The sequence below is a fragment of the Tasmannia lanceolata genome, unplaced genomic scaffold (assembly GCF_043159265.1).
Source record: "Tasmannia lanceolata isolate RefF3 unplaced genomic scaffold, GAP_Taslan_0.1 ptg000005l, whole genome shotgun sequence".
Classification (NCBI taxonomy): Eukaryota; Viridiplantae; Streptophyta; class Magnoliopsida; order Canellales; family Winteraceae; genus Tasmannia; species Tasmannia lanceolata.
This window is the reverse complement of record NW_027518682.1, coordinates 22,355,151-22,375,160: the sequence shown is the minus strand read 5'-3', so window position 1 is coordinate 22,375,160 and position 20,010 is coordinate 22,355,151. Positions and strand designations below refer to the sequence as shown.

The 20,010-nt window shown below is 37.8% G+C and overlaps 3 protein-coding genes across 6 annotated transcripts in view; 2 read left to right on the top strand and 1 right to left on the bottom strand.

Moving 5' to 3' along the window:
• The window catches only part of LOC143877983 (uncharacterized), a 34,827-nt gene extending 31,097 nt beyond the window's left edge, over positions 1-3,730 (top strand). For 2 of the 3 annotated variants that reach the window (XM_077380351.1, XM_077380350.1), the window contains 2 exons: positions 1,774-2,087; positions 2,820-3,730. In XM_077380351.1, coding sequence (XP_077236466.1) covers positions 1,774-2,087; positions 2,820-3,126 — 621 coding nt within the window. In that variant the 3' untranslated portion in view covers positions 3,127-3,730. Of the gene's footprint in view, positions 1-1,773; positions 2,088-2,819 lie in introns of those variants that run through there. The other variant, XM_077380353.1, reaches the window with a different exon arrangement.
• Positions 3,731-4,185: 455 nt separating this feature from the next.
• LOC143877981 (uncharacterized) lies at positions 4,186-10,504 on the top strand. 2 transcript variants are annotated; one of them, XM_077380348.1, is made up of 10 exons: positions 4,186-4,203; positions 5,508-5,868; positions 6,292-6,495; positions 8,084-8,141; positions 8,340-8,402; positions 8,511-8,586; positions 8,778-8,893; positions 9,012-9,101; positions 9,198-9,329; positions 10,168-10,504. In XM_077380348.1, the coding sequence occupies exons 2-10, from the start codon at positions 5,558-5,560 to the stop codon at positions 10,300-10,302; spliced, it is 1,185 nt and encodes a 394-aa protein (XP_077236463.1). In that variant the 5' UTR covers positions 4,186-4,203; positions 5,508-5,557; the 3' UTR covers positions 10,303-10,504. The 2 variants fall into 2 exon arrangements, with proteins under 2 accessions (XP_077236463.1, XP_077236462.1); XM_077380347.1 differs by having other exon boundaries at positions 5,508-5,976.
• Positions 10,505-13,186: 2,682 nt separating this feature from the next.
• On the bottom strand, positions 13,187-14,504 carry LOC143877982 (HSP20-like chaperones superfamily protein). The gene is made up of 3 exons (XM_077380349.1): positions 14,398-14,504; positions 13,992-14,257; positions 13,187-13,689 (listed from the first exon to the last, which is right to left on the bottom strand). The coding sequence occupies exons 2-3, from the start codon at positions 14,217-14,219 to the stop codon at positions 13,432-13,434; spliced, it is 486 nt and encodes a 161-aa protein (XP_077236464.1). The 5' UTR covers positions 14,220-14,257; positions 14,398-14,504; the 3' UTR covers positions 13,187-13,431.
• Between the last annotated feature and the right edge of the window lie 5,506 nt (positions 14,505-20,010).

The following is a 20,010-nucleotide window of genomic DNA, read 5'->3' as shown; positions in this document are numbered from 1 at the left end:
GCTATATGGTAGTGTGTGTGTATATATATATATATATATATATATATATATATATATATATATATATACCGTTCAAAATAAATTACTGTATATATATATATATATATATATATATATATATATATATATATATATATATGAGAAAACGGTTCCTACACATATGTGTAGATAAGTTATCTACACACTAGCTTAAAATACAGTGGGGGCCACATTGTTTGGGTGATCCAAACCATTCATTTTTAAGGCCCTCACATAGATAGGGTGTCCACAAAAAATCAGATCCATAGGATCATCCTAACCATTCGAACTGTGGAGGCAAAAAATGGACTAATTTGTGAAGGTTTAAAGACATCCATTTTATCTCCACAAATCGTAGGGTTGGGATGATCCTATGGATCTGATTTTTTGTAGACACCCTATCTATGTGAGGGCCTTTAAAATGGATGGCTTGGATCGCCCAAACAATGTGGGGCCCCACTGTATTTTAAGCTAGTGTGTAGAGAACTCTCTACACATATGTGTAGGAACCGTTTTCTCTCTCTATATATATTATTTATTTATTTATTTATGAAAATACGCTCCAATTTTGATGACAAGAAGTATTATTTCAAGGTTATTTTAGTAAAAATAAATCATATCCATTTTTCGAGCAATTTCTATTTTCAAGATTTTGTCTCTCATCTGTCTCTCAAGTCTCGAGTCACCCTCTTCTCTTCCTTCTCTAACCATTGACTGTAAGCATGATTTAAAATTTTGGTTTCGGTAACCGTTTCGAACCTTCGGAAAACCGAAATTCCGAAATTTCGATCGAAATTTGGTAATAATTAAAAAAGAATATTTAATTCATTTCCCGAAATTTTGTGACATATTTTTTTTACAAAAAAAAAATTACAATTAACCGAAATTCCAGAAATTCCGAAATTTGGTAATGGCGACCGAAACCGAAATTTTCCGAAATTTAAAACCATGACTGTAAGTCCCTAATCCACTGTGTCGTTACCACTGAAAACTCCCCAAGCCAACCCTTTTCTTACACCAAACAGATACAAAAAGTGATTTGACTCATTCTTGCATAAAAAAAGTTTTTAACTTTTGGCCTGACCTTTCTTTAGGATATAACAAAGTAACAAACACATTATTGATGAAAAAATGAAGAAAAAAAAAGAACAGAGACAACAAAAGCTGAATTGAGTTAGGAATGTATTTATTAGTTAAAAAACAACAAACTTAATTGACTCTCTTTGTGACTTTTATTTTTTATGCCCCCCCCTCTCTCTCTCTCTCTCAAAGCTATGTCCTGCTTTCCATTTTCTATATTTTTTTAGCTCAGCTATTTGATCAATTTTGCACATACGATTTTTATTTATTTTTCCAAATAGTTTTGCAGTTGCAATTTTTATTTATTTTTCCAATATTATAGAGCTCAGTTTATTGGATGGTTTACTGTGGTTCTTTTTCTTTTGTAAATAATTTCCATGATAGCATTCCGCGAAGACATTGTGACTATTCACAAAGATAATTGTCTTAGGCTACTGATATCCGCGTGACCATGTTTTGATAATAATTAATAGCCTTTGACAGCTGTTTTAAACATGTAAAACAAGGTGCGTTCATCTCATTAGCAAAACATGGTGGCATGGATGTCAATCTCTGTTTTATTCTCCTTCTTTGAAATTTAGGGCCGATTTTGCTATTTATTTGAAACTAATGGAGATTTTAGCAATTTTGTTTAAACTTGGGAGGGTTGGACTAATGCTGGGTTCTTTGTTGCAGCTTCACGATTTTCTCAAGGGTTTGATGGGAGGACTCTTCCTTGTCTTGTCTGTACATTCAATAAATGTATTACTTGGTTTTGCATATGTTGTTAGGCCTTCAGGTCTTCCTTCATCTCCAGCAGGTGCTATAATGTGGCTCAAAGGTTTTGGAAGAATGCTATTGCTGGCTGCTAAAGGAATCGTGCCAGCAACTGGTGTTGCTGTAGTGGAAGAATTGTTATTCAGGTCATGGTTGCCTGAAGAAATTGCCACAGATCTTGGCTATCATCGGGCAATTATAATCTCTGGGCTTGCATTTTCTCTACTTCAGAGGTACATTATTCTTTCACTGCAGCTGTGCTTTTATCCAAGGTTTGAAATTTTGGTTTCGGTGGAAATTTTGCTGTAAATCTTATGATTTCTGCGGAAATTTTTAAATTTCGGTCCCAGACGGAATCCAAAATTTTGTATTTCGGCCGAAATTTAAAACCATGCTTTTAACAACACAAGGAAAACAAACTTTGTCTTTCGTTTTTGTGCATAGATTTGCTAATTTTCTGCCGGTATCACTTCTGTTATGTTTCCACTAGATTTTTTTAGCTCATCTATTGAATCTTAGTATATTTGCAACGTCACAGACAACACTACTTACTAGTGAACCTGTTATATTTATGTCGTCAAATTCTCCCCTTCATAGACAGCAGGACTTACTATGTTATTTATTTCTGGAATGGGGCAGTTTACTTAATAACACACAATACAGAACAAAAATGAATGAAACAGAACAATATGGCCCCCAAGCAGGAGCAAGAAACTAACCAGAAGGAATAATGTGTTGCACTGTGCGAAATACCACACCACTTTTTTGCGGATGCATGGTTATTCTATGGAATTGATTCATAGCTCAATCTATCATTTGCCATGCTTGTAAATCTGGCAAGTGACAAACATGTCAATCATGCCAGTTCTAAAGACATTCGCAATTTCTATCATATAATGTTAGCCTATACAGGATCTGCATAAAGTGAGGAAGTTCTAACCCTTCTATTTGATGGGGGATTGCAGGTCCCTACCTGCTGTGCCAGGACTATGGCTATTGTCTTTGGCTCTGGCTGGGGTTAAACAAAGAGGCCAGGGTCATCTCTCTGTTCCAATCGGGGTGCGCACAGGAGCACTGAGTGCTACTTTCATCTTGCAAGCTGGTGGCTTATTAACATACCGTCCTGATGCTCCTTTTTGGGTAACCGGATCTCAACCATGGCAACCTTTTGGCGGAGCTGTTGGTTTGGTCTTTTGCATTATATTGGCTGTACTTTTCTATCCACGACAGCCTCTTCAGAGGAAGAATATTTCTCGAGTCATCCGGAAATAGAAGAGCTTGGTACCCTTCCGGTACAGAATCAGAAATTGGTTTTGATTAGGCTACAAAGTTTGCTATAGGTTTGAAATTCAAACCTTTTGGGATTGAAATATGATTTAGCCTCTACACAGATTGGAAAAGTCTCTCTTTTGGTTTCAATGCAGTGGCTCATTTGAAGAGTGCTATGTGTTACAACCTTTAAGGTCATTGGGTCTACCAAGGTCGGAAATAAAAAGCAAGTGCTAGTTTTGTGGGTCGTATTTGGGCAGTGTCAATGGCAAATAATTGGAAATGCGCAGGTAAAAGCTTATACATAGAAGATTTCAGTGTACAGATTGGAAGGGCAATGCAGTTAGTATACTCCATTATACAAAGAAGATTTGAAGTGAGAAGGCTGAGATTAATATGAATGTATCAATAATAATTAATTGAGTCAGAGGTTCTATTATTTTAAGGAATTGTGTATATTGATATTGCGTGGGGCTATGTCAATTGCTTTTTAACTGTATATAATATTTTCTTGCCGTCAAATCTAGTGGCAGTCATGGGGCTATGTAAATTGCATCTAACTGTTTATAATATTTTCTTTCCTTTAAATCTAGTGGCAGTTCTTATCCTCCATACCTTCATTTTCTTTACGATTTCTAAATACTGAATAATTCAAGTTACATCCATTTGGATCTACGCACTCACTTGTTTTGATCATAGCATTCTCTGTTTTATTAAATGCTTCTTTTAGGGAAATGATATCCGCCCCCCCCCCCCCCCCACAACGCCCCTAAACGGATAAAATCCCCACCTTCAACGGTTTCTTTGAGAATGGTTCACTGCTTGAGGATAAATTCACCCCTTTCACGTTTTTCTTTGCCTTTAAATTTATTCCCGTCGTGCGTGCGTTTACCTGATGAGAGGAGTGAATCTGAAACCAAAGGAAAGAAGGTCGGAGACGTGGCAAAAGCATAAGCTTATGTTCGTTTTGGTTATGATGATAGAAAGAAAGGGAAAAACCCTAACCCTTCATCATTTCAACAGCCCCCCCCGCCTCTTTTATCTTCCAAGCAAGGAAAAACTCTAACCCTACTGCCCTAGGTAACTTTCAGTTCTAGCTCTTCCTCTTTTAAAAAGATAAAATTTATTTCTTCTTTTTCCTCTTCGAATTCTGTAAACCGCTTCATTAGTAATCAGGATTTTCGGGTTGCCTAGATCATATGAGAACTGATGCTTTTGATTTTTGGCGTCACATTGTGATTGAATATCCAAAGGAATGGCTCCTGCGTACATTATAATTCATGTAGTTTGAGAAAAATCTGTTGGAAATTTCTCCTTTTGCTCATTTTCCTCTGGTTTTATATCTATGAATTCGGCCTATTCCTTTGCCTGATAACAATTGGCCTGATTAGTTTTATATTCTATTATAATCTTGTGCTAGGGCTTCAATAGAATGGTTCTTGTGTAGATGAATCGGTGTGTAGCATTTTCACGAGTTTTAGAATAATTAATATATGTGAGATCTTTTTATTCTTTTTTTGTAAGAATTCGTTACATTCCCCTCCTTTTTCTCTTTTCCGGCTTGTAGTATTCCAAATCTTGTTGAGGGTTTTGCTCTGCCTTTGCATCTGCAAAGTTAATAATCTACTATTGCTGTTTATGTTGTGGTACGACTTCTTTCCAGCTTGATGCCTTCAAAAATTGGCATTCGCATCCTCCTCAATCTGCTCATTTAGCTTGTTACTAAAGGCGGTGGGTGGGTAATTGAGCTAGCCTTGGTGTTGACTTTCTGTTTGTCGTCAACCAAAAGAAGAGACGAAAAGAAATGGGCTATTTCATGTTAAATTTCATACCCCAAGCTTACTTCTTCTTTATTGTCATATACATACAACTGTAATCATTGGTCAAGCTCTCATGGTAGTTCATATTCTTCATGTATATTTGTTATGCCGCACTATTTTTGTTGTTATATTTATATATGAAAATGATAAAGTTTTATGAATGATAATAATGTCGTATGATAAATTGATACTCTAGTGAATCTGCTTATAATCAAACCGTATGAATTAATGAATGAGGAGTGAGTGGGTTTCATACAAGTACAAAAAGATTTCTCAACCTGGAACGTTATTGGCGTGATCATCTTTTATATTTACAAGTTTATTTTACCGAGTGATCATTATACCTTTGAATAATTTTGACATTTGATGTACTCTGGCAGTTATTCCTCTTTGCCTTGGCTTTTTTGAATGTATGAACTACCATGATGTGGCCCTTAAAATATGATACCATAGGAGCTAAATATGTATGTTGAATTGTTGATTTTTCAATACAGCTTTTCCTGCAATATGGCTGGTGGAGCATGATGATAAATATGTCATTGTTTTGATGGTCTGTTGATGCAGAACTTGGTCACATTGGCAAGCATTGGAATTATTCTCCTGTAAAGTATAACATGGCGTCGCTTACATCATATCTGCCAAACATGGAGTTCAAACGATCTTATCCGAAAAACCTCTCTGTGTGCAGATATAAGTACTCTAACAACAGATGTTTTGGAATTGTTGATACAGTATCCACAAATAGACTCTCTGAATTGACTTTGAGAAAGTTTAACTGGCCAAGGAAGCTAGACAGTCGCCAATACTCTCAGACCAAGTTTCAACCTTTCAGAAAACACAGAACCTCTGCAGCAGGCCCCTCTAAGAAGATGGTTTCTAATGGATATGTCGGAGGGGACACCTACAAAAATAAAATTTATACAAGGTTGGATTCTTGTCTGGTCATTCCCCCCCCTAATGGAAAGAAGCCTCAGGCCATTATCAAGTTCTTGGGAGGTGCGTTCATTGGAGCAGTTCCTGAAGTTACTTATAGGTTAGGAACCACTTTCTTTCATCTAGAAACCTGTTGGTAGATTTACTTAATGCTTCTCAGTTGCTTTCAGGTAAATCAAGAGACAACAAGAGAACCATCCTCAGGGAAACTCTTGATTTGATCACTCCTGAGTTAATTTGATTCACAGTTAGTATAATTCATCAAAGAAATAAAACACGGTTTCCATATAGCTCCTAAAAATGCAGTGGACTATTTAATAAAATGACAAACCATGTTTTATTTCTGTTATTCACTTAAGAATTCCAGTGCTGACATTGACTTTGGAGTTATCTCGACGATGATTTGTATTTGCAGCCATTTAATTTATCTTTTGGCGAAGGAAGGGTTTCTTATAGTATCTGTGCTATACAATGTGACATTTGATCATGCCCAAGCTGCCAGGGAAGTATACGAGAAGTTTCATGTCTGTATGGATAAGCTTTTGACATCTGGATTGCCCTGTGCTAATCTGACAGTGGGTGATCTTTTCCATCTTCCAATTTATTCGGTTGGTCATAGGTAAGACTATCTGCTTGTTTGTCGGGTTTACGAAGCTCTTTGCCTTCCTGTTAATTTGTCCATTCTTAAACAGATTGTTCTATTCATTTTTGTTAATTTGCACCATTTTAGTGGTTATGCAAGATGTGTATTTTGCCATTTTATTCTAACCTTCGTACATGTAAAACCATGCATGGATTTGTGCCTTCTATGGACTCCCATTGAGTTTAGAAATTCACATTCTATGTCTTTACTAAGACTTTTAGAAACTACCAGAGGCTTCATCACTCCAGTAGTCGGCGTCTACTTTGCATATATTTGTAAATGAATCTATATTAGTCTTGGCCTTTTGATCATTCCTTCTATATGTAGGGACGGGTGGTTGTTTTAACTTACATATCTCTCATTGATGTTGATGGAGCTTGTGCTCAAACATCAAAGCAAAATGGTGCACTCTTGGTTTAAGACCTTCAACAATGTTTGAAATGGAAACCTTCAACGATCTGTGGGGCAACTCCTAAAAATCTAAAAATGGTGACAAGCCCATACAAGTTCATACATATAAAGTTACATTTTACCATCATAATTTGCAACAATATAAATACGGTATTCATTTAAAAAACTAATAAATCCTTGGATTAATGAACTATAATCTAAAACAAACCTAAGATAAACAAATAACAACGCATTCATCAACTTAATCCATTTTCTTTAGTGCAGAGAGAGAGAGAGAGAGAGAGAGAGAGAGAGAGAGAGAGAGAGAGAGAGAGAGAGAGAGGTAGGTTTAGGGTAGAAAATATTAGTTAAAGAAGAGCTAATGGGGTTGTATATTAATCGATAGTCTTGAAAGGAATTGGAGAGGGAGAACTCCATCGAAAATCTTAAACGCCGGTTTTAATGAGATTGTATGGGAATGTTTTAAAACGAAACTCTGCTGGAAGGAAACTCGATATAGGTATATCTATTTAAGAGAATACGATTAATGGTAGCAGAGGGGGGGGGGGGGGGGGGGGGGGAGGGGATATGCCAGAATCGGCAATAAATCTCGCAATTAACGGCAATAAAATCATCGAATATGAAACAAATTGGATGCCGTGGTTGACTTTCCCTCTTGTTTTCATTTAACATGGGTTGGTGAGAAGCTGCGGCAAAACCAACTTATTAGGGGGAAACGGGATTAGTAGGAATAAAGACGACTTTGTACTGGAAAACAGTTTAAAAAAAAAAAAATCTTGGAAAACAGACGAATGACAACGGAAAGAAACATGCTGTGTGTGTATTTGATACTTTATTTATTGCACTCCTTAACATCAACATGTATGTAAATGAAAGACTCGCAATTTAACAAATTTGTTTTGCCCGTTTTCCAAGAGAAATATCTAATAGAGTATCTGTCCTGTCTTTCAATATATTATGTTTTCAGATAAAAGAATATCAAAATAGAAAATATTTTTCTGCATCAGGCCAGAAATCTACTGCACGCTTCAAGAGCCAATCTTTTCTATTTTCTCTCTTCGGTCGTAATGCCAATACAGCTGATTGCTTAGCTTTCACATTTGATTTGCCTGTAGTTCTCATTCTTTTTTCCATTACAAATGTTGACTTGCAGCAACGGCGCACTACTCCAATTGCTCACAGGAAGCTATTTTTCTGAGAAAATACCCAAGGTTTGACTTTCCTTACATTTTTACTTATTGAAAATGCTGTATGAGTTAATGGGTGTATTAAATGACACTTTCTAAGAAGGTGCCTATCATACATTTAATTTGTGAAAGCAGAGTGCAGATTGTGAAGTTCTCTTTATTTTAGAATAAATGAACCAATCATGGAGTGTAATAAAGGATTTCACTTATCTCTTGTGGAAGGCTAATGCCATAATCTCGTACAACAATAAATCTGCTTCAGAGGCTGTCCCATACTTCGAGCAGGTAATTATCTTTTTTCTGTTAATTTTCTGTGATTTTATTGTACAATGTGTGTGCCATTTACTCTAGATATCCAGTTTGCACATTCTAAATGTTTCATAATCTGTGCAGTTGGGTCCTGTAGTTAGGCAGTTGACGCCTATTATGGAAGCATCGCCTTTGTTTGCAATGGCTAGAAATGCTTCAGGTATTTGATCCTATCCTTGTGTTTTAATTATTTATTTTTTCTTAGATCTTGATTTTGGTTGTGAAGTAAACATAGGCACGACCTTCTTGTAAAATGGTTCTTCATTTTATAAAATAAAATGAAGCCATGGTTTTGAGTTTATGAGACTCTTGTTTTCATGTTCCCTTATGTCATGGACTTTGACTTTCTAGGAGATTTATGGAAAGCACTATTGGATTCCACTAGAGAAGTAATACGAGAATACGACCAGGAAGCCATGGTTTCTTTGACCAAATTTGTTGATCAGTTGCCCTCGGTTATGAATCAGGTCTTGCGATACTCTTATTTTTTTCTCTTGCCTCAGTTCTTGTTGTGTTATAATTTGTAGAACCTTCGAATCACATTTTCTATCAGAAATACCATTAAACGTGTTGAATTATTCCCAGGTTACCCAAGGAATATCAGAATTCATGCCAACACCTTCTGAAAACCGTGATTTTTGTAAGAAATCGTACAATGTTTCACGCACGCTACTGGTACTTTTTCTGATCTATTTATTTTGGGATTTCATGTTGAAAAGTTGACAAGCTTTTTTCTCATGAATATGCTGCATTTACATTTTTGCTCTTCAGGTGAAATTCAGCTTCGATGCCATTGATGAAAGTGATCTTCTAGAAGATATCTTGAGGCCTCGTGTGGAGTCTATAGGCGGGACACTAGAAAAGGTTTCATTGTCAGGAAACCATCTCACGCCATGTGTACAGGTATTAAATTTACAATATGCATCATTCAAGATTGCTCCATTGTGGCCTGGTGGTCATGGGTTCGAGTCATGTAAACAGCCTCTATGCAAAGTAGGGGTAAGGCTGCGTACATCTAGCCCTCCCCAGACCCCGCAATGGCGGGAGCCTCGTGCACTGGGCCGCCCTTGTTTTATCATTCAAGATTTCCCTGCTAGGATATCATGCATGTGTACTATGGGCCTATGTTTGCTCTTAATTAATGTATTAGTGGGTATTGTTAAATCTTTTCAAACCAATAATTATTGAAAGTTTCACATCCATAACCCATTTCCTCCTTTTTCTTTCGATCTTTACCACTTTCTACCATTTTCGCTAATTGATGAAGGCTTTGGACTTCTCTCGTCATTTTCATGGGGGGCATTATTTAACCAATCTCTCTTACTTTTCTCTTGAACCCATCTGGTTTCCGCTTCTAAACAGATACTCAGGCCCTTGGTACACATCCATTACCCATTTTCTTTTTTTCCCAACTCTGTTTTTTCTATTCAAGAATTAATTTGAATATAGACTACTCATCAGCAGCGATTGTGAGCCTCCAATTTATAGCCTTTTAAATGGATGGTTTGTAAAGTACAGAAAAAAAAAACTTGCATTCATCAAGAAACCTCTACAAATCAAAGATTTAGTATGGTCTAATGGGGGTGTTCATAAGAAAGCTTAGTAGATAAATAGTTTAGATCATTGAACAAGTGGCCCTCACTTGTGCTTCTGCCCTCCCAAAAATATTTGCATGCATAATAATGACAACTCGTGAAAATGAGGACAAAAATGCATTGAATTTGTTTTTGCTTGTACTCAGGATGTGAAATGGCAAGTGGGTGATCTGTACACACCAACTGATGCTCTCGCACAGGGGTTGAAGTCTCTCTCACTGAATGATACGAAGGTTCTCGCCAGAACTATCACTGATTGGTTCAAAAGCCTCGAAAATTAGTAAGATAACGAGGGCCTTTGCTTCCTCCTCCAGGGCTTTATATTAATTGTGGTGTGTGTGATTTCAACTAAGTAGCAGTTGTAGTTTGTCAATGTTTTTTCTTTGATGGGCAAGCTGGGGTTAGGCGGACCCCGACCAGTTGTAGATTTGTCAATGTTGGAACATAGATCTATACAATAGTTGAAGATATTTGAATTATGTATATCAGCAAACTCGTGGGGATGCGTGCCTGCAGTGAAGGAGAGTTGTGCTGATAACGATTTCAGCGAAGGATTCGCTGCTGTCACTGGCCACTTTTGGGCTGTTATGGTCCCGAGTGGGGGCCTACCTAGGCATGGGACTAGGTGGGACCCACCCTGGTATGAGATAGGGTTTAAAGTGCCTAGCCAAGTTGATGGAGTAAAAAGAGGTGGGGGCAGACCGAAAACAACTTGGTAAGAAACAGTGAGGAAAGACTTGAGGGCTAGGAGCATGACAGAGAACATGACCTTGGATAGGATAAAATGAAAGAAAATGATCTATGTAGACGAACTCAACTAGTGTCAGGATCAAACTTAGTCAATTTGAGCCGGGTAGATCCTTTCACCTTCTTCATGAAAATTTTCTAAAGGATTCATTAGCTGACCCACTAGTTTGGGACAACTGCTTAGTTGAGTTGAGTTGAGTTGTAAAAAACTAATTTTAGGTAGGATTTTTTTCCTCCACTCCCACCAAAGTCCCTTCCTCTCTTGTTCTCGCCCTTCTTATACAATTGGACTGCGGATTTTTATTTTTATTTTTTATGGTTGATAAATGTGGCTGAAGTGTTCATTCAAAGGAAAAGAAAGAGAAATGAAGGGATCATCTACATTTTAGCCACAGTAACAGGAAAGTAACAGGAAAGTAAACGACGGAGTTTTAACTGAAAATAAAGGGATTTGCTAGCGTCCATCACAGAAGGCATTTTGCGGATGGTCTGTTGCATTTGACAGCAGCCAGCAGCCACAGAGGCTCACTTTTCAGCAGATTTTGTCTTCACTCTCAGGGTGGCTGCTGTCAGATGCAACAGACCATCTGCAAAATGCCTTCTGCGATGGACGCTAGCAAATCCCGGAAATAAATGAAAAAAATAAAACCGAGACAATAGACGAAGGCCAGACTTCTTTAATCTGGTTACTAATTGTAGGATTCAAGAAACCAGACTCATTTAATACGTATGCATGTTTCTTTTCTTTTCATTCCCTATGGGATTAAGATGGAATTCTCATAGGCTATTAACAATGAGCATTGTAGTTGCCTTGTAGAGTAGAGGGAATTCAAATAGCTTTTATTCCAAAAATTTGACGGAGTTTCCCTTCTCAACTCAACTCAACAAAGCCTTTCTCCCAAGCTAGTTTGGGTCGGCTAAAAGAATCTTTTAGAAAAAATTCATGAAGAAGATAAAAGGAATCTACCCGGCTCTAATCCTGGTTCTAGTTGGATTCTTCTATTCTTCCATTCTATCCTATCCAAGGTCATGTTCTCTGTTATGTTCACTATCAAGTCTTTCCTCACTGTTTCTACCCAAGTTGTTTTCGGTCTACCTTTACCTCTTTTTACTCCATCAATTTGGCACGAGTCGCACTGGAGCATCTAGAGGCCTACGTTGGATATGTCCAAACCATCTTAAGCGAAGCTCTCTCATCTTCTCCTCAATTGGTGCCATCTCCACATTTTTACGAATGTCTTCATTTTTAATTCTATCTAACCTCATGTGACCGCACATTCATCTAAGCATTTGCATCTCCGCTACACCCATCTTATGCACATGCTGCTTCTTGGTGGCCCAACATTCTGAGCCGTACAGCATGGCTGTCCTCACAGCTGTATTATAAAACTTTCCCTTCAAGTTGGTAGGGATTTTACGGTCGCATAGAACTCCTGAGGTAAGTTTCCACTTCAACCAACCTGCATTTATTCTATGGTTAACATTCTCTTCAATCTCTCCTTCCTTGTGTAGAATTGAACCAAGATAGCGAAAGATATCCCTCTTAAGTACCTCCTGTCCAGTCATATTTACCCCGTCCTCGTCCCGCCTCATTCTATTACTAAAGTTGCATTCCATATATTTTGCCTTAGTCCTATTCAGTCTAAAACCTTTAAGATTCCAAAGTAGCTCTCCATAACTCTAATTTAGCATTAACACAGCGTTTCTCCTATGTGAAAAATCTTATAAAATGTTATCGAAATTTCTTTATGCCAGGAGTGAGGATGTGTTTAGTTACCTGAGGATGTGTTTAGTTACCTGCTCTCCCGTTCCAGAACTCAATTCATTTTCTTACAGATGTGAAGAAAATAACTATTAGAAAACAGAAGGTGACTCTTATACTTTACACGCATCCGCTTCTTCATCCTCTCCAAATCAGTCATTTGAAGTCATGATTGAAGAGATATTGGATCGTTTTGAGTTGTTGGATAAGTTATCATCATGTGGACTGGTCGACAAATGATTGTCTTTCTCTTGTGGGGGGAGTGGATCGGCAGCATTACAGATTTTTAATTTCCACCCTCGTTGACTTGTTCTTTCTTTCTTTGTAGTATTCTTATTTGGTTGCAGCCTTTGATTTGCCTTTGGTTAATAAAATTTCTACTATTTTCAGAAAAAATCACACTAGGCTTGGACTGAAAATTTTCAAATTTCGTGTGGCGCTGTCTATCTTCCAGCCATTTATAAAGAACAAACAACGCATAAAGAAGAGGGCGAGCCTTCGGGTCACGGAAACAGCCTCTCTGCAAAAGCAGGTGTAAGGCTGCGTACATCTAGCTCTGGGTTAAGGCTGTATACATCTAGCCCTCCCTAGACCCCGCAATGGTGGCAGCCTCGTGCACTGGACCACCCTTTTTTTTAAACATGGCATAAAGAAGGTAAGGAAGAGAAATCAGCATTGACAGTAGAGAAAAATTATAGAAACTGCTTTCTACAACTATACCCCATTAACAACATCTAATATAACAGTGTTTCCAACAACATCTAACATAATAGTGTGTTCCCCTTATTACACTGATCTTTCCATACAAAAACACATCCTTCATCTACAACTGGTTGAATTCTTCACAAAATGACCCTTCAATTAAACCCCAAGTTGTCAAAATCATTTCCTCGATCCCCATTCAAGAGACAGCAACTTCAACAGTCTTGCCTTTGGGAGGTGGTGGAAGCTTTTCAACTGTAACAGACAGGACACCGTTTTCGCACTTAGCTGAAATTGCAGAGGAGTTACAATTTTCAGGTAGCTTGAACTTTCTGAGGAACTTGGGTGAGGCTTTCCTCTCTAGCCTAATGTATTTACACCCTTCATCTTCTCCATCCCCTCGCTTCCTCTTCCCACTGCTCTTGATTACCAAAATGTTATCATCTTCTACCGTTACCTGCACAGAAATCAGCTTCGAAACATGAGCAAAACCACAACCATTTACAAAAAAAATTGATTTCCCAGAGATCTTGCAAAGCCCCCAAAATGTGGGTTTGAATGCAAAGTAACTGGATGAATGACGTGAGGCGGAAATTCTAATGCATACCAATTTATGCAAACCTAGGGTTCCCATGAGAAAAAAAGGGATCACATCAAATTCAGAAGCAGAGAAGACCCAATTCAAACAACTCACAAATCACCCAGACTAATAAAGATTAGGATTTCGATTATAGATGCAGAGAGGTTCAGGGACATTACCTGGATATAAGTCTTGGATAAACCGGGCACGTCAAAGTAAAAGACATATTCCTTTGAGGTTTCAAGAATGTCTACAGGAATGCTAGTCAAGCCCTTGGTGGCATGGTTCTCTTGAGAGAGCGAAGGGAGAACCAATTTCTCGATTTCTTCAGGGAAATGAAGCAAATGGTTCACAGCAGAAGCCAAATTTCCATTGAAGAAACTCGAAGAATCCGCGACAGGACTCATTATTTCTCAGTTTTGATTTAGAAAAATGCTGCAAGAAGCTGTACAGAGAATCAGATGAAAAGACAGAGAGAAGAAAATCAGATGTTACCAATACCGAATAATAAGTAAAAGAAGCGAGAAAAGGAACCACATCCTCGCAGATAAATTCACATAAACATAAAATCGCTGAGAATTCTACCTAGAAAAGCGAGCAGGCACGAAATCTCTGAGAATTCTCGAAACAGTTGGGATGAGGATAGGGTGGAGCAGAGGTGGATTTTAAAAGCTAAAGAGGAACGTTCCAGAGAGTGAGAAGAAGGATCCAGAAAATCCCGCTTCGCTGAATTTATAATGCGGGTGTATAGTCTGGGATTTGCTAAGGGCCATCGCACAAGACATTTCGCGAGCCATCTGGTGGATGATAGAGGAGCCACCTCAACTGAATTAAATGAATAAGACAAATCAGACTGTCGAAGGTGGGGACCGGGGATCTTTTTCTTGGAAGAACACCTGGATTCTTTTTATACGTATGGAGTCCGTAGCGAATAAATGCTTCACCCATCAAGATGGACGGTGAGGGCATAACTAGATAGGGCTGCAACTCGGGTCGGGTCGGGTCCGGTTTTTTTTTTTTCGAAAACCCACGATTCCCAAACCCGGCCCTACCCAGGATAAATCTCGGGTCGGGTTTTTTCACGTTGACGCAATTTTGTAAGGAAAATTCTTGTTTGGCAAGGCAACTCAACCCATAGAAGCAGAAATTACACTCACATTACACTTGAATCAAACAATGATGTAATTACATTCACATTACACTTGAATCAAACAATGTTGTAATCAAACAATGTTGTAATTACAATCAAACAATACTGAATCAAACACTTGAATCAACTCAACTCATAGAAGCAGAAATTACACTCACATACAATAACAGTGGGTGCGTAGGTTTTCACTTTTAACTTTTAACTAACAATAGAAAAAAACTTACATAATATATCTTATGTAACTCGGGTCGGGTTGGGTCGGGTCGGGCCCCTTAAAACCCGGCTCGACCCGAGATTCATGCGGGCTTTTGAATGCTCAACCCGGCTCGACCCGAAACCCATGAAACCTGAACCCAACCTAGGCTATTTTTGGGTCGGGTCGATGCGGGTGGGGTAAAACCCGGCTCGAGTTGCAGCCCTATAACTAGACCATTCGTACTATCATACATGATTGGACCATGTAGATCAGATTTAACTGTTCAATTAACTTTAATCTTCTAGGCAGATCAGATTTAACTGCCCTATTAAACTTTAATCTTGGGAAACAACCCATCACTCCAAAAGCTTAATCTGTTAAGAGTTTTTTTTTCTTTTTTTTTTAATGGGTAAGCTGGGGTTTAGCGGGGACCGTACTGATTTATCATTAGATAAAGAGAAAGATGATACAATAAAAGCACAAAACCAAGCCTAACTCAGAACATGCGACAGAGGGATAACCAAGGCTCAGCACATAAGAGCGACAAACACCAAGCCTAAGAGATCAAAATGCTCAGTACTCGTGAATTACATAATCAGCTAATTTGGAGAATCTGTTAGACTTGTGTTATTTAATCATTTAAACTTCAACACTCCTAAATGGTAACCTTTTCTACCGCCAGGCAATACCGTGTGAAACAACAATTTACTCCAAAAGCTTAAGCTGTTAGAGTTGGTGTCATTTAATCGTTTATACTTGCTGTTAGAGTTGGTGTCATTTAATCGTTTATACTTTAACAGGTCCTTCCCTTTTGCGAAAATAATAGATGTCCATTGTCATTCCCATATTCCTTATCCTTTCAAGGCCGATCCGAAAGAAAATCCAGTATCGTTTGGTCGTTTACTTATGTCTAGGATGAAGCAGCAATCAACTTCCTTATCCTTTCAAGGCCGATCCGAAAGAAAATCCAGTATCTTTTGGTCGTTAACTGATGTATAGGATGAAGCAACAATCAACAGGAATGCATACTCTTTTAATTAAAATCACGAAATAAAATATGAAAGCATTATGATAGGTGTTAGGATCAATGCTAACTATCAATTGTAAGTTCTCAAATGGGGTCATGTATGCACAATCAAGACAGTTGATCGTGTTGAAGAACATCACGAGATTTCCCACTTATGTAAAATCGAAAACCCTATGGACACAGAGAGACATCACATAGGTAAGATGAAGAACAACAAAAATTAAAGGTTTAGCTTTTCTTCAGGGAACCCTAAAAAAGTCATGATGGATCAAGGACCTAACATCTGCCAATATATAAACTGCCAACCCCCCAAAAAAAAGAGGGGCCACACGTGAGGGGGAGTGTTGAAGTATAACTGATTAAATGACACGGTTGTTTAAGAGGACTCACTGGCAACAATGAAAAACAACTGCCATTATATACAATTCTATTTGACAATGATTTTTGTTACTTTTACCGATGCATCCTTCAGCCCCGCTCGAAGAAAACACGACCTCGAGTTTAGGCCATCGTCCTCCAAATCTAATTTTCGGCGTTGCACCAACCTTCTATTCTTCCTTTCTTTTATCATATTTTCTTGATCTCTTACATGATGCCTAGCCAAGAAAAGAGCTCTCGACGGCACTCTCAGATCCATGGGTGTCTTCACATGGATGCGGGCTTCAAGTAATGCTAGCTATGTGAAAGTATCCACATGTTGTTGGAGTCACTCGTTCTCCGTGGCTAAATCAGATTGGCAGATGTGTGGTGCAACGACTTGTTGATTTCGCTAGGAAATAGCCATGAAGCATGCTTCTTGTTGATTTCACTTGAAAATAACGGGAAGTTGTGCTCTGATACCAACTGATACAGGGAGCGTGGAGCAACAGACACAAGATGAAGATCAACACAAGCAGCATCTAAAATAATCTCTTGGGGGTTTGAAAACCGATGCCATAGTTTTGAGAAAAACACCAATATAACACGTGAAAGGAGTGAAGCTCCTTCACCCATGTGAGAGAGCTAATGCTCCATTCACAAGTGATGTCCCAAAAGTGAACTTTATTCAACTCTTTCTTCCTTCCTCATATCATTACATTATATAGAAGCCAAAATTAAAAAATAGAAGCCCTAAATATTACTTAACAATTAATCTTAATCTTTCATCTAAAGTAATACAAATAAAAGATAAAAACATGACTAAAGTATTCTTCAAAAAGTAATCCTGTAATAGACCTATACCATATCCGTATCAAATTTCTATCTTCTTAACACATCTCTAATAGGTTTTAACTAACCATACTAATAAGATGTAGAAATTACAGCAAGTAATCAGGTCATCTATATAAGTTCATCTAAAACAGTTTCATCACAATGTCTTCGGTAATAAAGGCATAAGAATCTTCTAAATGGCTCAATAGTGTTCGAGCTTGTTCTTATTGGTCTCATATGTTGCTTGAGTCATATTTAAATATAATGAGGGATGATAGATGCAAGGGCCCTCTTTATGCAAGGGCTAAAGAAGGGCCCTGGAATACATCAGTGTGAAATCGAAACAGTAGTTTTTCTATCACTAGCAAGCGGATGCTTAGACCATGTAACCTGTGCAGGGTGTAAACCAGATCCACTTCATATCAAATCTACCTATGTCTCAGTCTCGATCATTCAAATCCGGTCTGTCCAATCCTTTTCGGATCCTTCTTTCTGAGCTTTTTTTAATTCTTTTTTAAACTTTTTTAACCCCCAATTTATCTAGGAAACCGGGCCAGTACCTTAAATTTTATTAATAAGAAAATAATAATAACAAGAGGATATAAAACCTTGCCTCTAACCCATTACAATACAGGAAATGGGTCACGGATCATGATCCATTTAAAATAGTGTCCTAGGTCAGAGTTATGTGGTACATAATTAGGGCTTAGTGTTAAGATGAGGAAGAGAGAAGAAACTAGAGAGAGGAGAATCATCATCAAAATAAAAAGCAGGAAAATAAAACCTTATTTGTCTAGCCATTCAAAAAAAAAAAAAAAAAACCTTGTTTGTAGTTTTGAGTAGGGTTTTTTAATGTGACAAAATACCCCTAGTGAACAGATATAAATGAACAAAAATGTAATGGGTAATTTTACACATTGGCGTCCTTTAGGACGCTCTATCGAAATTTGGGGCTACCCCTGGGTCATGATTTAAAATAATTGAGGCCCTTGCGATATGGATCTAATGGACACAATTCTAATCCTACTGTAGTGCTCAAATCTTGTCCATTAATGTTGGGATTCGAAGGATCCATCAGACCCTCTAGATCCATTGACACCTCTACCCATGTGTTCCTTATTGATTTTCTTTCATTCTTTGTATCTTAGATAGACCTATCACACCGGTGTTAAATATGTACTTTTTTCCAAAATTTAATAGCATTAGCTTTCTTATAAAATTATCTGATGGGACAGAGGATTTGCATTATTTTCCTAAGAAAACTGGGATCACAATCTCCATACAAATCCTGAACTTTCGTGGGACCCTTGGGATCTCTGTACAAGGGCAATATTAAGCTAAATCTAAATGTAAGATTTCGAAGGCTGGGAGCATGTGTTGAAGGAGATGTGCCACATTCCCATGTGAGGTGCTTGCATTTCTTCTTCCTTTAAAACCAACCTGAGAGCAATCATCAGTGTAGCTACAGTTTCTTGTCAGGTGATAGAGGGAATAATCATGTATACTTTTAAACTTTAAAACTCGCATGAGGGGGCAATCATCAGTTCAATCACCTCACATCCAACTCTAACCCATATCCTTAAGCACATGCTTCCGAGTTCCGACCCTAAAAAAATATACATGAGGAGTTTTTTTTTTTTTTTTTTAAACTTTAACATAGGCACTATTAGTAGAAAGATGCCTAAGTTACTTTTAACATAGGTTCAATCAATAGAAAGATGCCTAAGTTTTTGGCAGGCTCCATAGGCTATGATTGGTCATGTTCTTGGTCTCTACTCGACCCAATCAATCTGCATTACCCAACAAAAGAACCACTTGTTTACGATTATGACAAATCGAGCTTCGGTTCTCTTTTACAATAAAAATATACAGAATTGTAAAATAGAGAATCTTTACAAACTTACTTTCTTATTGTAAATAACTGAAAAAGCATCCTACTTTCTGTTTATTTTATTTTTTTTATTGTAACTACCCTTTATTCTTGTGAGAGAAATTGATAAATTAAATCCTCCTTGGACTTTTCCTACACAGTTTTTAAAAACTAAAACCTAACACCATTTAGTAAGAACTAAGAAGTAGAAAAAATAAAATGACGAGATATTGATTTATTGGGCGGTCCCACATACTATTAGAGCCTTTCTCTATGTCTCCGGACAGCAATGGGCCCAGCCGCATGATGCCAAGATAATCTATCTTGTTAATGAAATGGAGTAGCCTAATCGAGATAATGGCCATTGTAGTGCTGGTCCCACTTAGTGAATGGTCTATATCCATTCGGTCGGTGGGCCTGGTAGCAAAAGTTTCTGTCTGATGATTTGATGAAATGAAAACGTCCCTCTCCATTTACATCTTCCGCACATTTCCTCACTGCAGTGTTCTCTTTCAACAGCTTTTTTTTATGGGAATTGATAAATTCGCCCCCTTTTCTTCCCTGGGCCAGCCCCCTATAGTGTATTTATGACTACCCTTTTACACTACAAGGGGGTGGTGGCCCAAGCAACGGCTACTACACCTTTCTCAGTATTTGCAGTGCTTTTGTTTATCTTTTCTTGAAAATGACTTTAGGTTCACTTATAAAATATTTACGGAGATGGCAATTCAGCCATTTTTAGAAATAAATAGACAAGCAAGCCA